At 48.3% G+C, this 22,464-nt stretch overlaps 3 protein-coding genes and 1 pseudogene across 3 annotated transcripts; all 4 read left to right on the plus strand.

Annotated features, from left to right (window-relative positions):
* The first annotated feature begins 8,391 nt into the window (after nt 1–8,391).
* On the plus strand, nt 8,392–12,274 carry LOC109786426 (mitochondrial import inner membrane translocase subunit TIM17-2). Its single transcript, XM_045232788.2, has 2 exons — nt 8,392–9,220; nt 11,971–12,274. Exon 1 carries the CDS (start codon nt 8,529–8,531, stop codon nt 9,210–9,212), a length of 684 nt encoding a protein of 227 aa, XP_045088723.1. The 5' UTR covers nt 8,392–8,528; the 3' UTR covers nt 9,213–9,220; nt 11,971–12,274.
* On the plus strand, nt 9,239–10,343 carry LOC109786417 (mitochondrial import inner membrane translocase subunit TIM17-1). The gene has a single exon (XM_020344983.3). It carries the CDS (start codon nt 9,504–9,506, stop codon nt 10,188–10,190), a length of 687 nt encoding a protein of 228 aa, XP_020200572.1. The 5' UTR covers nt 9,239–9,503; the 3' UTR covers nt 10,191–10,343.
* Nucleotides 12,275–18,830: 6,556 nt separating the features above from the next.
* LOC109786483 (mitochondrial import inner membrane translocase subunit TIM17-1-like) lies at nt 18,831–20,981 on the plus strand (annotated as a pseudogene).
* Nucleotides 19,397–20,170, plus strand: LOC141040817 (uncharacterized). The gene has a single exon (XM_073506933.1). It carries the CDS (start codon nt 19,397–19,399, stop codon nt 20,168–20,170), a length of 774 nt encoding a protein of 257 aa, XP_073363034.1.
* Nucleotides 20,982–22,464: the final 1,483 nt, after the last annotated feature.

A 22,464-nucleotide genomic window follows, 5' to 3' on the forward strand; every position in this document is an offset into this window, starting at 1 on the left:
GGATGTCATGTGAGGCTTCCAGATCACTTTTATGCAAAAATATCTTTTGGTTATTGGAGATTTTGAGCTCTACATCAATTTTTCAAATCTGGTCCAGTAGGTATTTTTGCACTACAACCTATTTAAATATTCTTCTAAAAATTCTTCCAAGTGTTTGGGGATGTCAGGAGATGCATATCATTCAACTTCATGCAAAAACCCAGTGTTGTTCTTTGAAAAATTTGAATGAATCATCCTCATCTTCATTCTGCTCCAGTTTGGTGATTTGTACTGCAACCCCATTTTATTTTGCTCCAGTGCCCTTGAGATTTTTCCTACTTATAGTCCTCCCAACCAAACCCTTAAGTCCAGGAGATTGGACCCATTGGCATATTTTTGGTGCATGCAATGATAGCCTTTAGTTTCTGCCCAAAACTGGTTTTCTCAAAAACTTGCACTATCAAAATCCTGTTTTTGCCAAACTAACCTTACCACCTTCTTGAGCTCCTAAAGAGACTAGGATCTGGGGAGTTTTGCCACCCCAAGAGTTGCCTAGATGCCCATGGCATTCTGTCGAACACCCTGTGTGCAGGAACAGTTTTGGCATGTCTTCTGGTTTGCATTGTGGACTTGAGCCCCTGACCCATCCAGCATGTCCACTAACCTCCTAGCTGTCCCTAACCCTGGCCTGTTAGTTACCAGCCTCACCCAAGCTCTATAGCGCGCACTGGCTTTTCGTCGAACACCTGGTGTGCGTGCTCTGGGCGCGGCCAGAGCGCGCGTTTTGCACGTGCGTGCGCTCGGGTCGACGCGTCCCGTCACTGGCCCCAGCTCACCTGCAGAGCCGCGCCATACACTCGCCCCCTCGCAGCAAACCCCCAAGCCGCACTGGCGCCCTACAGCGTCGCCGGCAGAGCTCCCTTGGCGGCACGCCGGCGTCGGCAGCGGGCTCTGCCGTGGACGGCGCCGCCCAAGCCACCCGCGCGCGCCAGCTGCCCCCGGGGAACAGCCCGTGCTTATCCACATGCTCGTCGGCACGCGCTCGTCGCCGCCACGATGCCCTGCAGCTACAGCAACGGCGACTCGTCGTCGATCTTATCCACCGCCGCGGAGCCAGCCCCGTCGCGCTATAAAAGGAGGCCCCGTGCTCCTCCGAGCACTCAGGCAACCCCAGGCCACCCCCATAGTTTCCCCTTAGCCAGCAATCGACGGGGAGAGTCCTTCTTCCTCGTCTCCGGCCAGTTCGGCCGCCGCCGAACTCCGGTGTCGTGCGTCACAGCCAGGCCCTCCCCCGCCAATCCAACGCCACCAAGAGCTTCCCCATAGTCATGCGGAGCTGCCTAGAGCCTCAGCCTCGACCAAGGACCCCCGGAGCCCAAAACCCACTCTGCTCCCGAACCTCCGTCCGCCGCGGAGCTCGCCGCCGGTGACCTTCTCCGTCCCCACCCACCTAGCACCCACCGGGAGGACCGCCTCGGTCTGGCGGATCCATCCCTGCCCTCGGGACCCCGTGGGGAGCTGCCGTTCGCCGACGGCGATCGCCGGAGCCCCGCACCGTTCGGGCAGAGAGAAAGGAGGGAGAGGAAGAACGGTCAAACCTGACCAGTGGGCCCCCTGGACCCACTGTCAGTGACCCACGCGGCCGTTCTCTCTGTTTAAGTGAAAGCGCAGAGTCCCGAGTACGTCTTCTCTGCTTCGAAAGCGTATTTTCCTCGAAGCGTTTTCTTTTCTGGTTTTATTTAAAAATAGAACTTTGACTGATCTTTGACTGGCTATAACTTTTAAAATAAAACTCCAAATGAGTTGATTCTTTTTCCTACCTCTCTCAAATTTCATCTAGTTTATTTTAAGATTTATTTAAAAAATATTTGGGACAAATTTTTGTACTGTTTTTGAAATGTGTGTTATTTGAATATTTCTCAAAATAGGATTTTTGGAGAAAAGGCAACCTCCAAAAAGTGCACCCCCCACATACATACACTTGAAGGCAAGCATCCTGAACCCTGGTTTAATATTTTTGATGTTGTTAATACGGTTACAACATGACCTTGACTTGGAGCATACGCTATTTTATGCGACGATAAAAATCTTATGCATGAGTGCATAGTGGAGTTTTCTTTGCTGTGATAAATGATTATGCTGATGGTATTCATCCTCGTAAGCTTCTCTTGCATACCGGAAGGAAGCCGGGAGAGTCGTGGTCTTGGGTAGACACGAGCTTGTCCCTAGTTCCTCGTCGGGACGAGTATGTCCGGTATGGCATGGTGAGGCTTGACGAGTGGTAAGTTTACCTGTTAATGGAAATATTTTTGTTATGCTATTCATGCAGAGAATACTTGAACCTCCTGAGTCGGCCATAGATCGAGTCTTGTCCAGTAACCCCCATACTTGCTTCGTACTACCACTTGTCCCTGCCATAGGTAGGGTACGGTTCAGTAAGTTGTCAACCCCTTTCTAGCACACACCGTACAGAGAGGCCGTGATGAGGGTCCCATGGCCATGGATTAAAGCCAGTCATCCGGTCCGGGGGCATGGGTGTTTCCGGTTGGGACCGAGAGGGGGGGCACCCCTTAGAGCGCGCATATATAAATTTGATCCCATGCTACGTCGAGGTTGTAGCATCCCCACTTAGAGTTTGGCTTGACAGGTGTTGTGGGTGATTCCAGACACTGGTAAGTTAGGCTGGTGTGTGCAGGTCAGGCGTGTTTTCAATTAAAAGACCGTAGACGGAATTAGTCCCGATGGACTAAAGAAATCCGTTACCCGTGGGTAAAGAGTACACCCTCTGCAGAGATTATACATCTATTCGAATAGCCGTGTCCATGGTTAAGGACTACAGTCTGGGATAGGTCAAGTGTCGGTCTTAGTGTCGGTCTTCGGAGGAAAAGCTGCTAAACCAGAACATTGATTATGAACTGTGACATATGTGAATTATGATCATTATTATTGTGGACTAACCATTTACTTTATTTGTATTATTGAGTATCCCTGGGATGGTTCTACCTCCTGGATATTCACTATGATTATCCTTTATAAGCCCTTTATGTGGTGTCGCTCAGACGCCCGACTGTGGCATGCTTGTTATTTCTTTTATATATAAGCCCTTTATGTGGTGTCGCTCAGACGCCCGACTGTGGCATGCTTGTTATTTCTTTTATATATAAGCCATTTATGTGGTGTCGCATAGACGCCCGACTGTGGCATGCTTGTTGTTTCTTTTATATATAAGCCCTTTATGTGGTGTCGCATAGACGCCCGACTGTGGCATGCTTGTTGTTTCTTTTATATATAAGCCCTTTATGTGGTGTCGCTCAGACGCCCGACTGCGGCATTGTTAATTTATTTGCACCCTTTTCGAGGAGTCATTTCAGACACTCGATCACTACATTCTATTTTGCATATCCATATTTTTACCCGCATGCGTGCATCATGGACTTCATATATTTCGTGACAGACGTTATGATCATAAAATATTTCAGAGCACGTTTACCACTTGTTATATTGTACCCGTGTTCTTGATGTTTGCGAGTACATTCAAACGTACTCACTGGCTTGTCCCTGGCTATTGTCTTGGCCAGATTTCTTGCGCGGAGAAGAGCGTTACGACGACGGCCCCGGAACCTACGCAGTGTTGACAGCAGCCTCGCGAAGATAGGAGTTATCCTGGTCAGCTGTTCTTGTGGGAAATGGAGTCCCATAGACGTAGATGAACCACAAACCGCTTCCGCCATAAACCATTAGAAACCAAGTGTTGTACTCATAGGCCACAATGGTCTTGTACTACATATTTTTGTACTTTGCTTGGAATTCTTGTATCAAGTTGGTACCTCATCAGCTAACAGTAATCCTGGGGCTGGTGAGCATAAGGGCCATTTTCTGGAGAATTAATATCCCGAAAATCCGGTCCTGACAGGGATGGAGCCACCTGTCCTTTCAGCCCCCTCATCAGAATCACTTGTGGGTACTCAACGAGCCGACCCGAATTTAGTCACCACATGTGTCATGTATATAAAGTATATAGTATATACCCGTGATCACCTCCCGAAGTGATCACGGCCCAGTAGTATAGCATGGCAGACGGACAAGAGTGTAGGGCCACTGATGGAACACTAGCATCCTATACTAAGCAGTAGGATAGCAGGTAAGGGTAACAACTGTAGCAACAATGACAGGCTATGCATCAGTATAGGATTAACCGAAAGCAGTAACAGGCTACACTACTCTAATGCAAGCAGTATAGAGAAGGCATAGGCGATATCTGGTGATCAAGGGGGGGGCTTGCCTGGTTGCTCTGGCAAGGAGGGGTCGTCAACAGCGTAGTCGATCGGGGCACCAGCAGCGGCGTCGGTCTCGTAGTCTACCGGAGAGAAGAGGGGGAAGAAACAATGAATACAATGCAAACAGATGCATAACGATGCATGACATGACAAAGCGTGATGCTAGGTGTGCCCAAACGCGGTAGTAGGTGATACCGGCGAAGGGGGAAAACATCCGGGAAAGTATTCCCAACCGGAGGGGGAAAGTTGCGAGTTTGCTATGCTAGGGATGTGTGGCGGACGAACGGGCTGCGTATCCGGGTTCGTCTCGTCGTTCTGAGCAACTTTCATGTACAGAGTATTTTCATCCGAGTTACAGATTATTTTATATTAATTTCTAAAGTTTTAAATCATTTTCTAGAATTAGCAGATTATTTTAATTCGAAATTGCATTTATGACGTCAGCATGACATCAGCGATCAGTTTGACCGTTGACCAGTCAAGCTGACGGGTGGGTCCCACTGTCATAGACCGTTTATCAAATCAAATAATTATGGTTAATTAACAGGGTTAATTAGATTAATTAACATGATTAATTAAGTTAATTAATTATCTTAATTAATTAATTATATTATTATTATTATTCTTATTCTTTTTTAATCCATTTTGTTCTGGGGCTGGGCCCACATGTCATTGGGCCACTGGGCCAAACGGGCGCTGGCGATTTTGGCGCACCCATATGGGGCGTGCTGGCGCCCGTACACCCGCACGGCGGCGACAGCGAGTGCCGGCGTGGCCGGGGAGCGGGAACAGAGGCGGGGTGGCGTGACGAGCGGCGGGGTGAACCACCGACACAGATGGGGGCAACATTAGGGGGGAGCGCTCGTCAGGCGAGGCGAGGAGACGCGGTGGGGCTGCGGCGGCCGGCGCAGGCACACAGGGAGCGAGGCGATGGTGAGCAAGGGGCCGCGGCGGTCGGCACGGGCGCGCGGTGGCGCGGGCGGAGCAGTGGCGCGGACGAGCGCCGGCGTGAGGGCACGGGGAGGAGGAGGAGGAGGACCGGGGTCCTCACCTGCGTTTGTGAGCAGGGAGGGCGGCGAGGTTCGGTGGAGCCTTTGGGGAGGAGGATGAGGACGCGTCGTCGGCGAGGAGGAGACGAGGAGGACGAGGCGACGGGCGGTGGCGGGGTCCGGTGAGGAGGAGGCCGTGGCACGGGCGCGAGGGAGGGGGGTCGTCACCGGCGGGTGGCTCGTCCACCGCAGCAGGGTCGCCGGGCGGCGCGGGGCTCGAGCACGGAGCCAGCGCGTCGGCAGGGCGCAGGGCGAGGCGCGGGCACCGAGCGGCAGCGATGGCGGCGGGTCGTCGAGGCGATGGGGGAGTCCGGCGACGGGGTTGGGGCGCTGGCGTCGCGAGAGGGGGGGGAAGCAGTTCGTCCCCGATCTAGATCGGATCGGGAGGGGAGAGACGTGGGGAGTGGGGGGGAGTGATGCGTGGGCTAGGGTTTCGGGTAGTGGGGGGTTATGGAGGGGAGTAGGTGGGCTGGCCGGTTGGGCCAGGTGGGTCGGCCAGCTGGGCCGTCTGGTCCAGTTGGCCAGGGGGTTTTCTCTCTTTTTTTATCATTTTCTTATTTTCTTTTTTGTTTTATTTATTTTAGTTAGCAAAACAGTTTTACAAAAATACAACCCCTACTCCTAAATTAGCATAATAACATAGGCCACCTACTCCAAAAAGTTTGGTGATTATATAAACTAGATTAACATTTGTTTAGTATTTAAAAGCATTTAAATAATTGTTTTGCTGCTGTTTTTACTTACTATAGTGCAGTTAAATACTTTACAAAAGTGTGGTTTCTTCACCAATATTTAATATGGACTATTTAGCTCACTCCGAACATTTTAGTTTTAATATTTGTAAATTTTTATTATTTGCTTTTATTTAAATTTTGAATTTGTTTCGGTTCTGAACTATCGAGAGTTTATCAACAGTAAACGGGATGACGTGGCATCGTTAACGTGGGATTACTGTAGCTTAATTATCCGGGCGTCACAGGCGTGGACTTTGTTATTCTCCATTACGATGGAGTATGGTCAGTCAACCTAAATTACTAAGTGCACATAAGGGATGGATTATTAGATTAAATTAACAGTTAGATTGAGTTTAGCGGAGCTAATCCTGTGGTGATAATGAGTTTGTGTCCATTTGTGGGGTGCGTTAAGAGAAGATTAAGTTTGATCTTTTATAAGTAGTATAGATATCAAGGACCCTTGGTGCCTTCGCTTCTCGGCCAGCCCAACGCCCATTAAGAAGCTATCCACGAAGGCCTGGTGAATGAGAGCTTTGAAAAACATCCTTAAGAATAACTTTTCTCCGTGCGTGTTAGGTTACGACCGTTCGAGTAAATTCTTCACGTGTCATGGAGTCAATTAGGGAGAAGAGCCGTTTTCTAGACGATGGTTTTGAAGATTTGCAATGTAGGTCAACGATCAATTCACCTGTAGTGCCCACACACATCTCGCCATTGCACAATTGATTAGCGAGTGCCCCATGAATCTCCCGCGCCACATAATTCGTGGGTAATGCCTTTGGCCATGTGTCCTTGCGCTAGAACCTCCCGTGTTAGAAGTGAATGTTGTGCAAGCATCCACAGAAAACACCTTCGGCTTCGAAGGTACACACATTTTCATAATTTTCTCTAGTGGCTCACATGGCTGGCCGACGAGCTTAGCCTCCCCTCTAGCCATTCCTTCCAGTGTTGCTTTGTTTTCGCAAGCATCTAGTAAGCCGAACGTCCGGTGAAGATTACAGTCTTTTCAAAATGCCATGCCTAGAAATCTTTACATACTCGAGCGCTAATTGGGATCCCCTTATAACACCCACAACCCACACCCATCAACAAAGAATATTGTAGAAGTCGGGAGCTCCTATTCGGCGCTTTAGGCGGCAAGGAAGCTCCATGGCAATCACGCACCAACGCTGGTGGGCCGACCCATGTAGATTTCGCATTTATTTCCCATGGTTCGCCAAATTGCGTTAAAAAGGATAAAATTCGCAAAAAGGGAAACATTTCTTTAATTCAAAAAGTTCATGGATTTTGATAAAAATCATGATCTTTTTAAAATTCATTGATTTGAAAAAACCATTGATTTTTTTAAAAAGTTCATGGATTTTGAAAAAAAGTTCATCGAATTTTGAAAAAGTTCAGCATTTTTTAAAAAGATCATTGAATTTTAATAGAAGACCATCAATTTGAAAAAGTCACCAGTTTTGAAAAAAGTTAATAGAATTTGAAAAAAGTTCACCAATTTTTCTAAAAAGTTCGTCGATTTGAAAAAAAGGCCATCAATTTTTTTTAAAGTGCATAAAAAATTGGAAAAAGCTCATCGATTTGAAAAAAAGTTCAACAAATTTTTAAAAATGTGCATTTCGAGAGAAAATAAAGAAAAAGGAAAAATAAAACATGATGAAACAAAAGAAACAGAAAAAAATGAAAAAATGAAAACCGGTCCAGAAGAAGAAGAAAAAACGGCTGGAGAAAGTGTAAAAGCATATAAAAGGAAATATATTATCACCACGTGTTGTTTGCCTGGTTGGTTAGTGTGAGTTAAACATGAGTTGGAGGTTGCGGGTTCTAGGTCCAACACTTCAGCCACGCATGTGTTTTGCGGATTAAACCAGAAAAAAGTGGAATGGGCCGGCCTAGCGCGGGGGAGGGGTGTGCGCCGGTTTGCCAAATGACCTATAAACCGGCGTCTGAAGTGCTACATAGGATACGCCGTCGATGTCTCCCTAAATTCCGCTCTGCCGACTAAGACATGTCAATAAAATCACAAGATTACCACCCGCAAAAAAAATCACAAGATTATGGGCCTCTATATTAGAGGAGAAAAAAACTATTTCTAGGTCCAACACTTTTATGTAATGAAGTACAGTGTACCCGGCCCAAAAAGTGAGATTCCATTGGACCCAAAATATTGAGGAGCCTTGCAAGTTCGTGACACACACCGGACGAGAGAAAACGGTGCCGGGCCGCCGCCCCTAAAATATCTCCGGGCCTCGCAAGGCAAGCTGCGGGAGCACGCAGACGAATGGGCCTCTGACAGCGGACCCCACTCGACGGGAACACGTAAACCACAAGATCCAGTCACGGCTAAAAAGCTCCCCCCTCCCCCACGTTTCGACGGAGCTCCCTTCCATCTCTCCCCCCTTTCTTCTTCCTCCCCACGCCAGCCGCCGCCCCGGACCTAGGGTTTCCCCGCCGCCGCCGCCGCCGAATCGCAGCAGGAGGAGGAGGAGATGGGCACGCCGGAGACCTCGCGGGAGCCGTGCCCGGACCGCATCCTCGACGACGTGGGCGGCGCGTTCGGGATGGGGGCGGTGGGCGGCTCCGTCTTCCATTTCCTCAAGGGCACCTACAACTCGCCCAACGGCGAGCGCCTGCTGGGCGGGGCCCAGCAGGTGCGCCTCAACGCGCCGCGCGTCGGCGGGAGCTTCGCCGTCTGGGGCGGCCTCTTCTCCGCCTTCGACTGCACCATGGTCTTCGTGCGCCAGAAGGAGGACCCCTGGAACTCCATCATCGCCGGCGCCGCCACGGGTGGCTTCCTCTCCATGCGCCAGGGCCCCGGCGCCGCCGGCCGCTCCGCGCTCATGGGCGGCTGCCTCCTCGCGCTCATCGAGGGCGCCGGCCTCATGCTCAACCGCGTCCTCGCCGCGCCGCAGAACCTCCCCCCGCTCCCCACCGACGACCCCAACCTGGCCGCCGCGATGGCGGGGGGAGGCGTCGGCGGCTTCCCAGGCATGCCCCAGCCACCCGTGCCCCCTGTGGAGGTCGGGAGCTCCGGCGGCGGGGGTAGTTGGTTCGGCGGCCTCTTCGGCAAGAAGGAGGAGGAGAAGAAGCCCAGCGGCAGCGGCGGCAAGTCGGAGATATTAGAGAGCTTTGATACGCCCAGCCCTCCGATACCTTCGTTCGACTACAAGTGAAAAAAAAGGTGCGTTCTTCTCTCCGATCTGTATTTTTGGATTCAATTTCAGATCTTTTCTCTTGCTGTTTTTAAGTTCGATCAGGTTTCTTCCTTAGCTTATTTATTACTTGGTGATGAGGCTGTCCGCGCTTAGGAGTCCATGTCGTGTACATCAAGAAGCCTTATTACCTCCTTATATCAGACACGATCGATCGTGTTATATATACTCTCGTTCTCGTTCTGTACCCCGGGAAGATTCTAGTTCACCACAACGCATCGAATCTTCAGATAGGGTTACGCGGCTAATACTATGTCGGCTCCTGTCTCCGAGAGAGATCTCTTCGAGAGAGAACCGTGCCCAGGCCGCATCATTGATGATGCAGGCAGTGCTTTCGCCATGGGTGCTGTCGGTGGTTCTGTCTATCACTTTTTCAAGGGCCTTCATAACTCGCCCAATGGTGCTCGAATTACTGGCGGCATGCAGGCCGCTCGCATGAACGCCCCTCGACTCGCCGGGAGCTTTGCTGTGTGGGGCACCCTCTTTTCCACCTTCCACTGCACCTCAGCCTACGTTCGCCGGAAGGAGGACCCCTGGAACTCCATCATAGGTGGCGCCGCCACTGGAGGGTTTCTCTCCATGCGGCAGGGCGTCAAAGCTTCTGGCCGCTCGGCACTTGTGGGTGGCTTTTTCCTCGCCCTCATAGAGGGCGCTGGCCTCATGGCCAACCGCTTCGCACCGCAGATGCTCCCGCCGCTCCCTGCCGATGATCCCAACATGGCCGCCGCCATCTCGATGGGAGGAGGTGGCTTCCCAGGCCTGCCTCAGCCTGTCGTGTCCCCTGCAGAGGTCGTGAGCTCAAGCAGTGGGGGTAGCTGGTTTGGCGGCCTCTTCGGCAAGAAGGAGGAGAAGAAGCCCAGCGGCAGTGCTGGCATGTCGGAGATATTAGAGAGCTTCGAGGCGCCCAGCCCTCCGATACCATCGTTTGATTTCAAGTGAAAGGAAGGTGCGGTGTTTGTTTGACTGCTCTGATCTGTATTTTGGATTTAATTCAGAAAGGGTGTTGTTTTTAAGTTTGATCCACTCCTTGTTTCTGATACTTTACCTGACGAGGTGGCAATGATTTATTGAGGTGTCTGTTTTAAATGATTCTGCCGCTGAGTTTTTCTTGCTAATGCAACATGCCACTTTATTTTCAGTACTTGTCCATGCCGTATAACCAAGAAGCCTTATTACTTTATTAGCTTCCAATTAGAGAACATGATTGATTGTGGTATATAGCTGCTGTGGTTTTATTTCATCGCTCTGAGCTCTGAGGAAGCTTTTGTGGTTAATTATATTCTGCTGAGTTCTGCCTCCTACTTCCACCACAAAGCACTAAATCTTCAGGTAGGGTCACACGACAGATACTATGTGTACCTTTCACCATGGGTTGTGTGACCCTACCTGAAGATAATTAACGGACCCATGCCTAGACCATATTTTTGATGATGCAGCGCCATGGATTGTGGGAGGTTCTGCCTTCCATTTTCTCAAGGCCGCATGTCCTCTGGACTGTAAAATAGCTTTATGTGATCTACGAGTAGTTCAGTTCAGTACGTAGGTTTGTGGAAGACTTTCGATGTTGGTTTATTAGTGGTGAGTTATTCTATGGCTGTCCGTTTATAAGCTGGTTGTTCTTCTGGCCAACGAAACGTAACTCAAAATAAAGCATTTGCAAGTATCAAAATTATTTTAGAGCTTGTTATGTTCTGTATGGACATGAGAATAAATCTGTCAAGAATATTAGGCCTGGTTTGCTTTTATCATGTTGTCCTACTCCATTTGAGAACTCATAGATCTGTGTTTCATTGTGATAGGGAACATGGTAAATATTCCTTTTTTATCTAGTCCTGGTTATGGATGGGCTGCATTGGCCATTTACTTGGACTGAATTATTTCTTCTGACAGACAAAAGAAAAAAAATGTTCTATCTGGCTTACAAAATTGACATTCCTGTTGACGTGAATGCAGTTTTCTTAACCAATATCTTGCTACATGCTTACCTTTTTATATGATGTTAGGGATTGATTGTGCCTCTTAGCATCTGAAATCATGTCCCGAACATGCCCCTTGACTGCCTAACCTAACTTGTTAATAAGATATAAATTACATATTGTACTTACTCGGTCATTAAAATCTTATGCAAGTAGCAGATACGGCTCCCATGGATTTGAAGATATAAAGTAGATTTTGGTTTCAAGCTGTTTTGATTAAAATATGGAAGCACTACACATGATTTTAGCTTATATTTTTCCAGTTATCAGGGATCAGTTATTTCAGTTCAGTATTTTCACAATTCTTTATCCATGGTCCTTGTTCTTCAACTGTACATTTAGGATGCCACCTTGGAACTTAAAAAGAAACAAGCTGCTGTAAGGTCAAGTGCCCCAGGAATGCCTGAGTCATGCACCTCTGTATGCTCATGTGTCTATATTGCTCAACTCCCATTGTACGTTTTACTAGTGAATGGCTCAAATTATATATGGAACTAAGAGAAGGTCTCCATCATTTTGTCTAATCTATCGAGATTTGTATGTTAGATGATATCCGTCATATGCTTTTTAGTTCCGTGCTCTCTGTTTGATTTGATGTTAAACTATGGCGTGCTTTTGTTGCGCAGTGTGCAGGTTCATGTGGTTTGGTTATTCTGTTGTTGCATCGATTCAGCTCAGTTTTTCCATGCTTGCAATGCTCAAATGATGTAGAGTGTGTGACAATTTGTTCCTACTTCCTGCAGGTAGCTGATGGCGCCGATGCGCAGCGGCGCTCGATCCACAAGTAGTAGTCTGAAGCTGGGAGTGCAATCTACTTCATCTTGTCGGAGGGGTAGACAAGTGACGCTTGCGCAGCTCAACTTCTAGTACTGTTATCTATGGGCTGACCAGTCGCTGGGAAAAGGTTTTGGATTATTAGTTTATTGTACGCGAGCTTTTTAAACTTTGCATGTTCATGTTGTTGCCGTGGTAGTGACGGTAATAATGCCTATAGCGTCATATGGTGCAGATGTACTGCTGCGCTTGAAAAGCCTAAAATTAAAATTACGCCTCTGTCTGTCTGTCTGTCTGTCTTGCTTCTGGTGTGACGTCAGGGTTTTTCTGCCTTCCTGTTTCGATGTCTGCAGTAGTAAGCACATTGCTTACCGATGGTTTGGTACCAACAAGGTTTTGTGGATCTGCCGCTGCGCACTACCAGCGCCCTAGGCCCTAGCCGACGGATCGGTCCGAGTGGTGGTTCAGTCGGATTCTTCGGTCGTGCTTTCCAGCCTATGGTCATCTGGCTCGTGAGATCAGGAGGTTATCTATAGTGAGGGTGAGGCAGTTCGTTCCCTGAAGTTCTCGATTCTGCATATAGGACATCCACTGAACTCCTTTCAAGTCAGCCGCTATCCATGTTCTCAGCTCTGCATATAGTAACAACTAACAACACATGCAGTGAAATCCTGGTTTTTGAAAATCCTAGTATTATTTCTCTCCCTCCGATGTGCCACCACAAAGCCATCATTGGCGCGTTGCCCTGCCAGAAAGAAGTCCCCTTGCCATCTCCAAGGTGAATAGCAGTGGAAGCTTTGAACATGACACACACACACACACACACACACACACACACACACACACATCCTTATCAATAGGAAGAGGCAACCCCTACCATGGCTTGTCCAGCTCTGTGCAACATTGCCACAACCACCTTAATTTCAGAGGCTTGCCATGGCTTGGATCTGCAGGTTAGGTACACCTAAACCACCGAATTGTACTGGAGAGCTGGCTCCATCTGACCAAACGCTTGCCCACACTAACATGATCAACACCAATCCAAAGGAAGGCACGCCTAAGCCTTTCAATCTGGTTTATAATCCGTTTGGGCGTGTCAATACATATGAGCTGGAAGATCGTCATTGCCGAGGTCACAAAGAGGACCAGGCAGTAGCCTGGTGGCAAGAGAGCAGTGGCTCTTTCTTGCAGACCGGGGTTTGACTCCCGTCGGGAGCGAATTTCCGCGATCTCACCCGGGTGGGCTCCTTTTATAAAAATATGTCCTGGGTGCTAGTGCCCATGGATCTCATTTTTTTTCCATCAAGCCAACTTGTTAATTAGTTTATCCAACAGCTCCTGAAAAGCACCCCATTTCAGTTATCACACAATGGCATACCTAAATAGGTGCTTCATTCGGTCCCTTTTACTCTGCATATTAGATTTGTGCAATTCGAACTTTGCAAAGTTTGAGCAAATTTATATTATTATTTTTTTGCGGGAAAAACTTTCAATCTATTCATCTTGAATCATGGTAGTATAACGAACACTAGAAATAATAAAAATTACATCCAGATCCGTAGACCACCTAGCGACGACTACAAGTACTGAAGCGAGCCGAAGGCGCGCCGCTGTCATCGCCCCTCCCTCGCCGGAGCCGGGCAAACGTTGTTGTAGTAAACAGTCGGGAAGTCGTCGTGCTAAAGCCCCGTGGAACCAGCGCACTAGAACAGCAACCGCCGCAGATGAAGAGTGTAGATCAAAAGAATCCAACCTAAAAACATACGTACGAAGACGAGCAACGAACAGATCCAAGCAAATCCACCAAAGACAGATCCACCGGAGACGCACCTCCACACGCCCACCGATGATGCTAGACGCATCACCGGAACGGGGGCTAGGCAGGGAGACCTTTATTCCATCTTCAGGAAGCCGCTGCCGTCTCGCCTTCCTGAGCAGGACACAAACCCTAACAAAGCTCAAAAACAGATCTAAAAACAGAGCCCTCCCACCGGCAAGGGCCGAGATCCACTCCGCCTCCATGGCCATAAGGCCACCGAAGACGGGACGGACCGGCACCGATGCTGGCGGGTGGCAGAGAATCTTAGTTTGTTTGGAGGCAGCGGCTGTAGCTAGGCGGAGGCGAGCAAATTTATATTAAAAAATTATAAACATCTACAATACCAAATATATACTCCCTCCGTTTTTTATTTACTCCACATATTAGCTTCGGTCAAAATCAAACTTTGTAAATTTTGACAAAGTTTATAGAAAAAAATATTAACATATAAAATAACGAATCAATACCATTAGATTCACTATTGAATATACTTTCACGTGATATAGATTTGTTATTGTAAATGTTAGTATTTTTTTTATAAACTTAGTCAAACTTTATGAAGTCTGACTTAGTCAAATCTAATATGCGGAGTAAATAAAAACAGAGGGAGTACTATAAAATTAAATTTTATGATGAATCTAACAATGTTGATTTGGCAGTGTGAATGTTGATACTTACTTCTATAAATTTGATCAAAGTAGAGATATTAAAAAGCATTAGACCGAGTATAAGGGAAGCTCGCGGTTTGGCCGCCAATCCCTGCCTGGATATCAGATAGATCGAAATCTTCACATCCTACTTTTAGCCAAATTGGTCTTGGCCAGTGGCAGCACAAAAGAAAAATCCAACAGAGCAGCGACAGTATTCGTGTCCTAAAGACAAGGCTTGCTGAAAATTATGACGTACCTGCATAAACTCAAGTCTGTTGCTTAATGACTTGGTTTCCAAGGGGAGAGAGGACACCTTGCACTTGTGCATGGTTCGTTAACCTTCCCAAAAAGAGCCGACTATTTGCGATGCACCAAATTTGAAGACGGCGGCGTCAAGGCGAGCGCAGCGAGGCGCAGAGGTGATGGCAAGGCCTCAGACGGGAGCGGCCTAGAGTAGGAACGATGCCCTGGTGAAGGGGAGTCTGAGGTTGACCGGTCGAGTGAACATGTAGGTGGGGGGGGGGGGGGGGGAGGGGTAGAGGGATGGCTGGGGTGATGACGGTGGGCGAGTGCCAAGGGAGGCCAGGGCTACGAGTCGGCTCTAGGCAGCGCCTACTAGCCGCGAGAGGGGGGAGCGGGCGGTTAGGCCAGAGCATGTCGGAGGCTCGCGCCATTGGATGTGAATCCAACGGTTCAAATAGAATTGACCGAAACTGATTTTTTTTTTCCGGAAATAGTAACTGGCGAATGTTCACCAGGGAGCAACTGCCTGCGAACGCCTAAACTGCCACATGATCTTGATCCTACGTTGCATGTCGAATGACTTTTTCACACTCAACATTAAAGGAATGCCGTGGCAGTTTTGCAAAATGGCCAGCCAGTTTCTCCAAATACACTGAAACTGCAAACGACATCTCTTGTGGGGAGCGTTCGCCAAATATGCCAACCTTTTTATTTTTCCCGGTTTCCTGATGTATTGGCGATTCCAGTAAAACAAACTCCTAACCGCCGGCGACTACGCAGTGGGGGTTGTCCAGCCAAACCCCAGTGCCTGGAGTTGTTGCTAGCCCACTCCTCTTCCAGCCGGGGGTGCTGGAGGCATTGTCAAACGCCGTTGCTGACAGGATTGCTACGGCAGGAGGTGGTACAGGGAACAATGTGCTGCGCTTTAAATTCAACGCAGCTAAGAATCCCATGCGAGGCAACTCAAAAAAGAAAGATAAAAAGAAAATGGGGCTAAACAGAGATGAGGATGCTCGTAAGCAAGTACTGGGAAAAAAAAGGGGACACTCTTTTGGCGTTCGTCCGACCGGTAGTGATTTAGAGTTCTCCTTTGAGAAAGAAATGGAGAGCTATGAGCGCATTTTATATGGCGATGTAACCGTCTCATCCAAGCGGGTGTGCACTGGTAGAGTTGAAGTAGTCCAGAACAAGGAGGGAGGGGTTACACACATTGCAAAGGAGACTGACGAGAAGGAGGAGGAGTATGTTCCGCAAGGTGTGGAATCTGTAGGTGAAGAGAAAGATGAAAATGGCACATCGGCGGCCCCCGAGGAGGGGGACCGCCGCGCAAAATGAAAATCCTAGGATGGAACTGTCGTGGTATGCTCTCCAACACGGCAGTTCGTGAGCTTCGGGAGCTACAGGATCGTACAAGGGCAGATTTAATTTTCCTTTCTGAATCTCATTTGAATAATTGTAAAGCCGATGAGCTACGCTGCACTTTAGGTTTTGACTCTATGTTAGTAGTGGAAAGTGATGGTAAGGCCGGTGGCCTAGTTTTGTTTTATCATAAGTCGAATAAAGTTGAGTTGAACTATGTTTCGCCCCATTTTATTGATATTGTGTTCATGTATGAGGATGTGGTTCAATGGCGTTTTACGGGTTTTTATGGTCACCCGAATTGGAATGAACGCCATCTATCTTGGAATGATATTCGCAATCTACATAGTAAGGGTAACCACCCCTGGGTGGTTTTGGGGGATTTTAATGAAATTTTGTATCCTTCGGAAAAGGAGGGCGGTATGGCAAGACCACTTGGTATGATGAGAGAGTTCCGTGAATGCCTAATGGATTGTGGTCTCGACGATTTAGGCTATACATGAGACCTTTTCACTTGGAGTAGAGGCGAAATTCGTGAGCGTCTTGATCGGGCGGTCTGTAATTTAGCACGGGCAAATAAATTCCCACGAGCGGGAGTGACCAACGAAGAACATGTTCATTCTGACCATCGTCCAATCGTACTGGATACGGATTTTTTGGATGAAAAAATATTCAAACGACCAGAGGGACGTGTTAAACAATTTGAGGCGAGGTGGTTGAAAGAAGAGACAGTCACTGAAATTGTTAAGGCATCTTGGGAGAAAGCAAAGCTTGCGGGGATTGGACCTTCACTTGCTGATCGTACGAGAGCAGTGCATGCCGATTTGCATACTTGGGATCGGGAAACTCTAAAGGGACCGAAAGTGAGAATTAGGAAATTGAAAAAAGAATTGGAGAAACTAAGACGAGGCCCTCTGGATACGGAATCTCGATGTCGCCAGAAGGAAATTATTGTGGTAATTGAGAATATTTTGGATCAAGAGGAAGTTTTCTGGTTACAAAGAGGACGGGCGAACTGGTTGATGCATGGGGATCGTAATACAGCTTTCTTTCACAACGCTGCCACGACCAGGAAAAAAAGAAATAATATAAGGAAACTGTTAGATGATTCAGGAAACTGGGTAGAAGAAAAGGAGTTGAGAGATCACATCACTAAATATTTTTCAAAGCTTTTCACTTCGGAAGTTCTGCATCCCAATCAAGAAGTTTTATCACTTGTCCGTAGGAGAGTGTCAAATGAAATGAACAGTGCTCTACTTGCCCCTTATACCGCGGAAGATGTTCGCAAGGCTTTATTCGATATTGGGGACTTGAAAGCTCCAGGACCAGATGGTCTCCATGCTATTTTCTATAAAAGGTTCTGGCCTATGCTGGGGGAGGACCTAATTGAGGAGGTTTTGAAAGCAGTCAACACATGTACTATCCCGACCGGTTGGAACGATACGGCGATCGTGATGATTCCTAAGATTAATACACCAGAAAAGGTAACACAATTTAGACCGATCAGCTTATGTAATGTGGTATACAAAATAATTGCAAAAATGGTGGCTACCCGTTTGAAGGTTTTTTTACCAGAAATCATTAGCCCAACACAGAGTGCATTCGTACCGGGAAGACTGATAACGGATAATATTTTAGTGGCCTATGAATGTTTTCACACAATTAAGAACAAAAGAGAAGGTAGAGAGGGCTTGTGTGCCATAAAACTTGACATGCACAAAGCATACGATAGAGTCGAGTGGCCTTTTTTGAAAGAGATTATGTTGAGATTGGGTTTTCGTTAAGAATGGGTGAATTTGATTATGCAATGTGTCTCAACTGTCGAATACAGAGTAAGGATCAATGCAGAGGAAAGTGAGAGCTTCAAGCCTACTAGAGGATTGAGGCAGGGTGATCCGCTATCACCATACCTCTTCTTGCTATGCACAGAGGGGTTGAATGCATTGCTGACACATGCCGAGGAAAACGAAAACATATCAGGAGTTAAAGTATGTAGGGACGCCCCGCCAGTCACAAATCTTCTCTTTGCGGATGATTCATTGATCTTGATGAAAGCCAATCAGCATAGTGCGGCGGCCCTGAAATCAGCATTAGATTTATATTGTGCGGCGTCGGGACAACTGGTAAGTGTGGAAAAATCCAGCATTTTTTTAGTCCTAATACAACGGTTGAGATCAGGGAACAAATGTGTACAACGCTGAATATAATGACGGAGGCAATGAATGATAAATACTTGGGTTTACCAGCCAACGTGGGTGCTGATAAATCAGACTGCTTTAAATTTCTGATTGAACGAATTGTTAAGAAAATTAGTGGTTGGAAGGAAAAATTACTGTCTGCCGGGGGGAAGGAGATCCTACTCAAGGCCGTGATCCAAGCCATACCTACCTATGCAATGTCGGTCTTTAAAATTCCTAAAAAAATTATAAAGGAATCATTGACGCGATAGCGCATTTCTGGTGGGGTGACGAGGAGAACCAGAGGAGGATGCACTGGATGGCCTGGTGGAAAATGTGTGTACCAAAAAACCAAGGTGGAATGGGATTCCGTGATATCCACTGTTTCAACCTAGCTTTGCTCGCCAAACAAGCATGGCGTCTTATAGATAATCCTGATTCCTTGTGTGCCACTATTCTGAGGGCCAAGTACTACCCTGATGGCGATTTGCTGAAGTCTAAGCCAAAGCGTGGCGCTTCTTTCATCTGGCAGAGCATTATGGCAGGTATAACTACTCTGAAATGTGGCTATATTTGGCGAGTGGGTAATGGACATAACATCAATATCTGGGAAGATGCCTGGATCCCAAACTGTGTCACTAGGAAGATTGTGACCCCTAGGGGGAGCCATTTGCTATCAAAAGTGAGTGACCTGATTGACCCTGCTTCCAACAATTGGGACGAGGAACTGATTAGACAAACTATGTGGCCCATTGACGCACAACGAATTCTTTCAATCCCACTTTCGCAATATGATATGACAGATTTCATTGCCTGGAGTTACACAAAAAATGGTATGTTCTCGGTAAGGTCTGCTTACTCGGTGGAATGGAATTATCAGTATGAGAGTAGACTCAAATATTCTAATGGGATGGGGCGAAGCATACCAAATCCTATTTGGTGTCAGATATGGAAGTTAGCCTGCCCAGCAAAGGTAAATTTTTTTATATGGCGTACATTACATGGCACTCTCCCATGCCGGGTAACACTCGCTAATAGACACATGAAGGTCTCGCCCTCTTGCCCGACTTGCTCTCGGGGTTTAGAAGATACGAAACACATGCTTTTCCTCTGTAGTAAAGCAAAGGAGGTTTGGAAGAGACTAGGGATGGATGTGATAATTGATAAAGCTTGTGAGGTTGATCTTGCCGGGGAGGCAATATTGGAATACCTTTTACTTCTTCCAGACCAAGACTTGAGTATTATGGGGTACCAAAATGTACGTGAAATGATAGCTATTTCAGCTTGGTACCTATGGTGGGAAAGACGAAAGTTAGTGCATAAGGAATTAACTCAGAATGCAAATCAGATAGCAATGGGGATCATAGCTCTCACATCCAACTTTGTAAATGCATCATCTCCAAAGGCGACGATGAAAAAGGGGGGTTGGTACTGTCCTCCTAGGGGTTTTGTGAAACTTAATGTTGACGCCTCTTTTGATCATGATATGTTGAAGGGTACGATGGGGGCAGTTTTAAGAGACCACAAAGGTAGGTTCATTGCAGGAGGAAATGAAAAGATTGACTATTGTGCGGATGTTTTGATGGCTGAAGCTTTAGCTCTCAAGTTTGGCCTAACAATGGCGCAAAGGGCGGGGTGTAACCGCCTAATCATCAACTCAGACAACATGGAGGTGGTTGAGACCATGCAGGAAGGAGGACAATCAACGGGGGCGGCGGCAGCAGTCTTCGAGGATTGTTACCACTACGCCTGTGATTTTGTCACGACTAGATTCGAACATTGTAATAGAGAGGCAAATAAAATAGCTCATGAACTTGCTAGATTAGCTAGATTTTCTTCGACTTCCGACTGGTTTGAGGAACCTCCAAATGAAATTGTAATGATCCTCACAAACGATGTACTGGTTATTTCAAATGAATAAAGCTTCCTTTTAAATAAATAAAAAACTCCTAACCGCCGGCTCATGAAAGAGTTGGATCGAACCCTACCTCCACCACAACGCATCGATTGATTCTTCAGATAGGGTTACGCAGCTGATGCCATGTCGGCGCCTCTTCTGGACAGAGACCCGTGCCCGGACCGCATCATCGAGGATGCCGGCGGTACTTTCGCCATGGGCGCCGTGGGAGGTTCTGTCGTCCACCTCCTCAAGGGCCTCCGCAACTCGCCCAATGGCGCGCGGATCAGCGGCGGCATGCAGGCCGTGCGATCGAACGCCCGCGGATCGGCGGGAGCTTTGCCGTGTGGGGCACCGTCTTCTCCATCACCAGCTGCGCCGCGGTCTTCGTGCGCCAGAAGGAGGACCCCTGGAACTCCGTCGTCGCCGGCGCCGCCACGCACGGGTTTCTCCACCTGCGCATGGGCCTCAGAGTTGCAGGCCGCTGGGCGGTCTATGGCGGCTGTCTTCTCGCGCTCATCGAGGGCGACGCCCTCATGGTAAACCGTCTCTTCGACGCAAAGAAGAACCCTCCGCCGCGGCCGCGCCCTGCCCATGACCCCAACTTGGCCACCGCGGCGACCCCAGACCTGCCCCAGCCAGCCGTGGCCCCTGCGGAGGTCGCGAGATCGAGCGGTGGGGGTAGCTGGTTTGGCGGCCTCTTCGTCAAGGAGGAGGAGGAGAAGAAGCCCAGTGGCAGTGAGGGCAAGTCGGAGATATTAGAGAGCTTCGAGACGCCCAGCCCTCCGGTGCCATCATCGGAGCACAAGTGAAAAGAAGGTGCGCGCGGTGTTAATTGGACTGCTCTCTGGTCTGCATCTTTCACTCGGTTTCAGGAATATGTGCTGTCTTTCAGCTTGACCCGTTCCTTGTTTCTTCTACTTTCACGGGAGGAGGTGACAATTATAGATTGATTTGATGGATTATGGATGGGCTTAGGCCTATATAAGACAATAATCCCTAGTTAACCTCTAAGGCTCATGCATGTGTACGGTAAGTGATGGGAAGTATGGGAAGTTTAGTCCCATACTGCTACAGTAAGAAGAGTGAGACCTCTTTATAAGGGCTGCTCTACCACTTGCTATTGGGAGCTTGGGAATAGGAGCTGTACATGCGCGTTCCTCCTCCTCCGCCGCCCGCCTCGCCTCGCCTCGTCACGACGCGCGCGCGCCGCGGGTTGCGGGAATGAGCCGAGACGTTGGACCGTGGGCTGTTCGCTGACTCGGTCGTGGGCCTGGCCCAGGCCCATCTACCTGAAGGCCTATATAAGAAGGCACTAGGGAGAACGGCAATAAGGTTTTTGGGGAGCGTCTCGACGCGACTGCTCCCGATCCGTCCCCGTCTCCGTCCGCCTCTGCTTCCACTACTTCCCAAAAGGTTCTTGGCGGCGGCCAATACGGTATGCTCACGACGCCGACGCCAAGAAGAAGGCCTCGGCCAATGCCGAGGCTGCCGCTACCGCCGCCGCGTTGGCCTAGCCAACCGGAGGGTCACATGCTTAGGTATCGGTATGAGATGCATACCGTATTTGCCATGCTTACTGGCTACTCGTGGATTAGATTAGTCGGAAAAGTGCTAATATTTCCAACAATCCAAAAACCTTATTTTAGGCACTTTTCGACTCATGGCTTTGCCGCTACTCTGAAACCGGAAAAGTTTACTGGAACGCATTTTAAGCGTTGGCAGACGATGACTACCTTGTGGCTCACAGTAATGAACGTGTTCTAGGTTGGTGGTGTGTCTCCCACGGTAACGATTGCTCCTGAACAGGAGAATGCATTTAGGGAGGCAACCACCATCTTTGTGGGAGCCGTTCTTACTGTGATCGGAGACAAGCTAGTCGACGCATATCTCCATATGCGTGTTGCCAAGAATTTGTGGGATGCGCTCGAAGCTAAGTTCGGCGCAACCGATGCTGGAAGCGAGTTGTATGCTATGGAGCAGTTCCATGATTACAAAATGGTTGATAATCGTTCTGTATTGGACCAGGCCCATGAGATACAATGCATCGCTAAGGAGTTGGAGCTCCTGAAGTGTGAGTTATCTGACAAGTTTGTCGCGGGTTGCATTATTGCAAAACTCCTTCCTGGATGGAGGAACTTTGCTACTTCTCTCAAGCACTTGAGACGTGAATTCTCTATTGAGGATGTCATCGGTCATCTAAGTGTTGAGCAGAACTCGAGAGCAAAGGACTCACACGTGAAAGGGGCAGAGGGTTCTTCTAGCGCCAATGTGGTGCAGAAGAACTTCCACAAGTTCAAGGGAAAGAACTCTGTCCA

This window comes from Aegilops tauschii, chromosome 2 (assembly GCF_002575655.3).
Source record: "Aegilops tauschii subsp. strangulata cultivar AL8/78 chromosome 2, Aet v6.0, whole genome shotgun sequence".
Lineage (NCBI taxonomy): Eukaryota > Viridiplantae > Streptophyta > Magnoliopsida > Poales > Poaceae > Aegilops > Aegilops tauschii.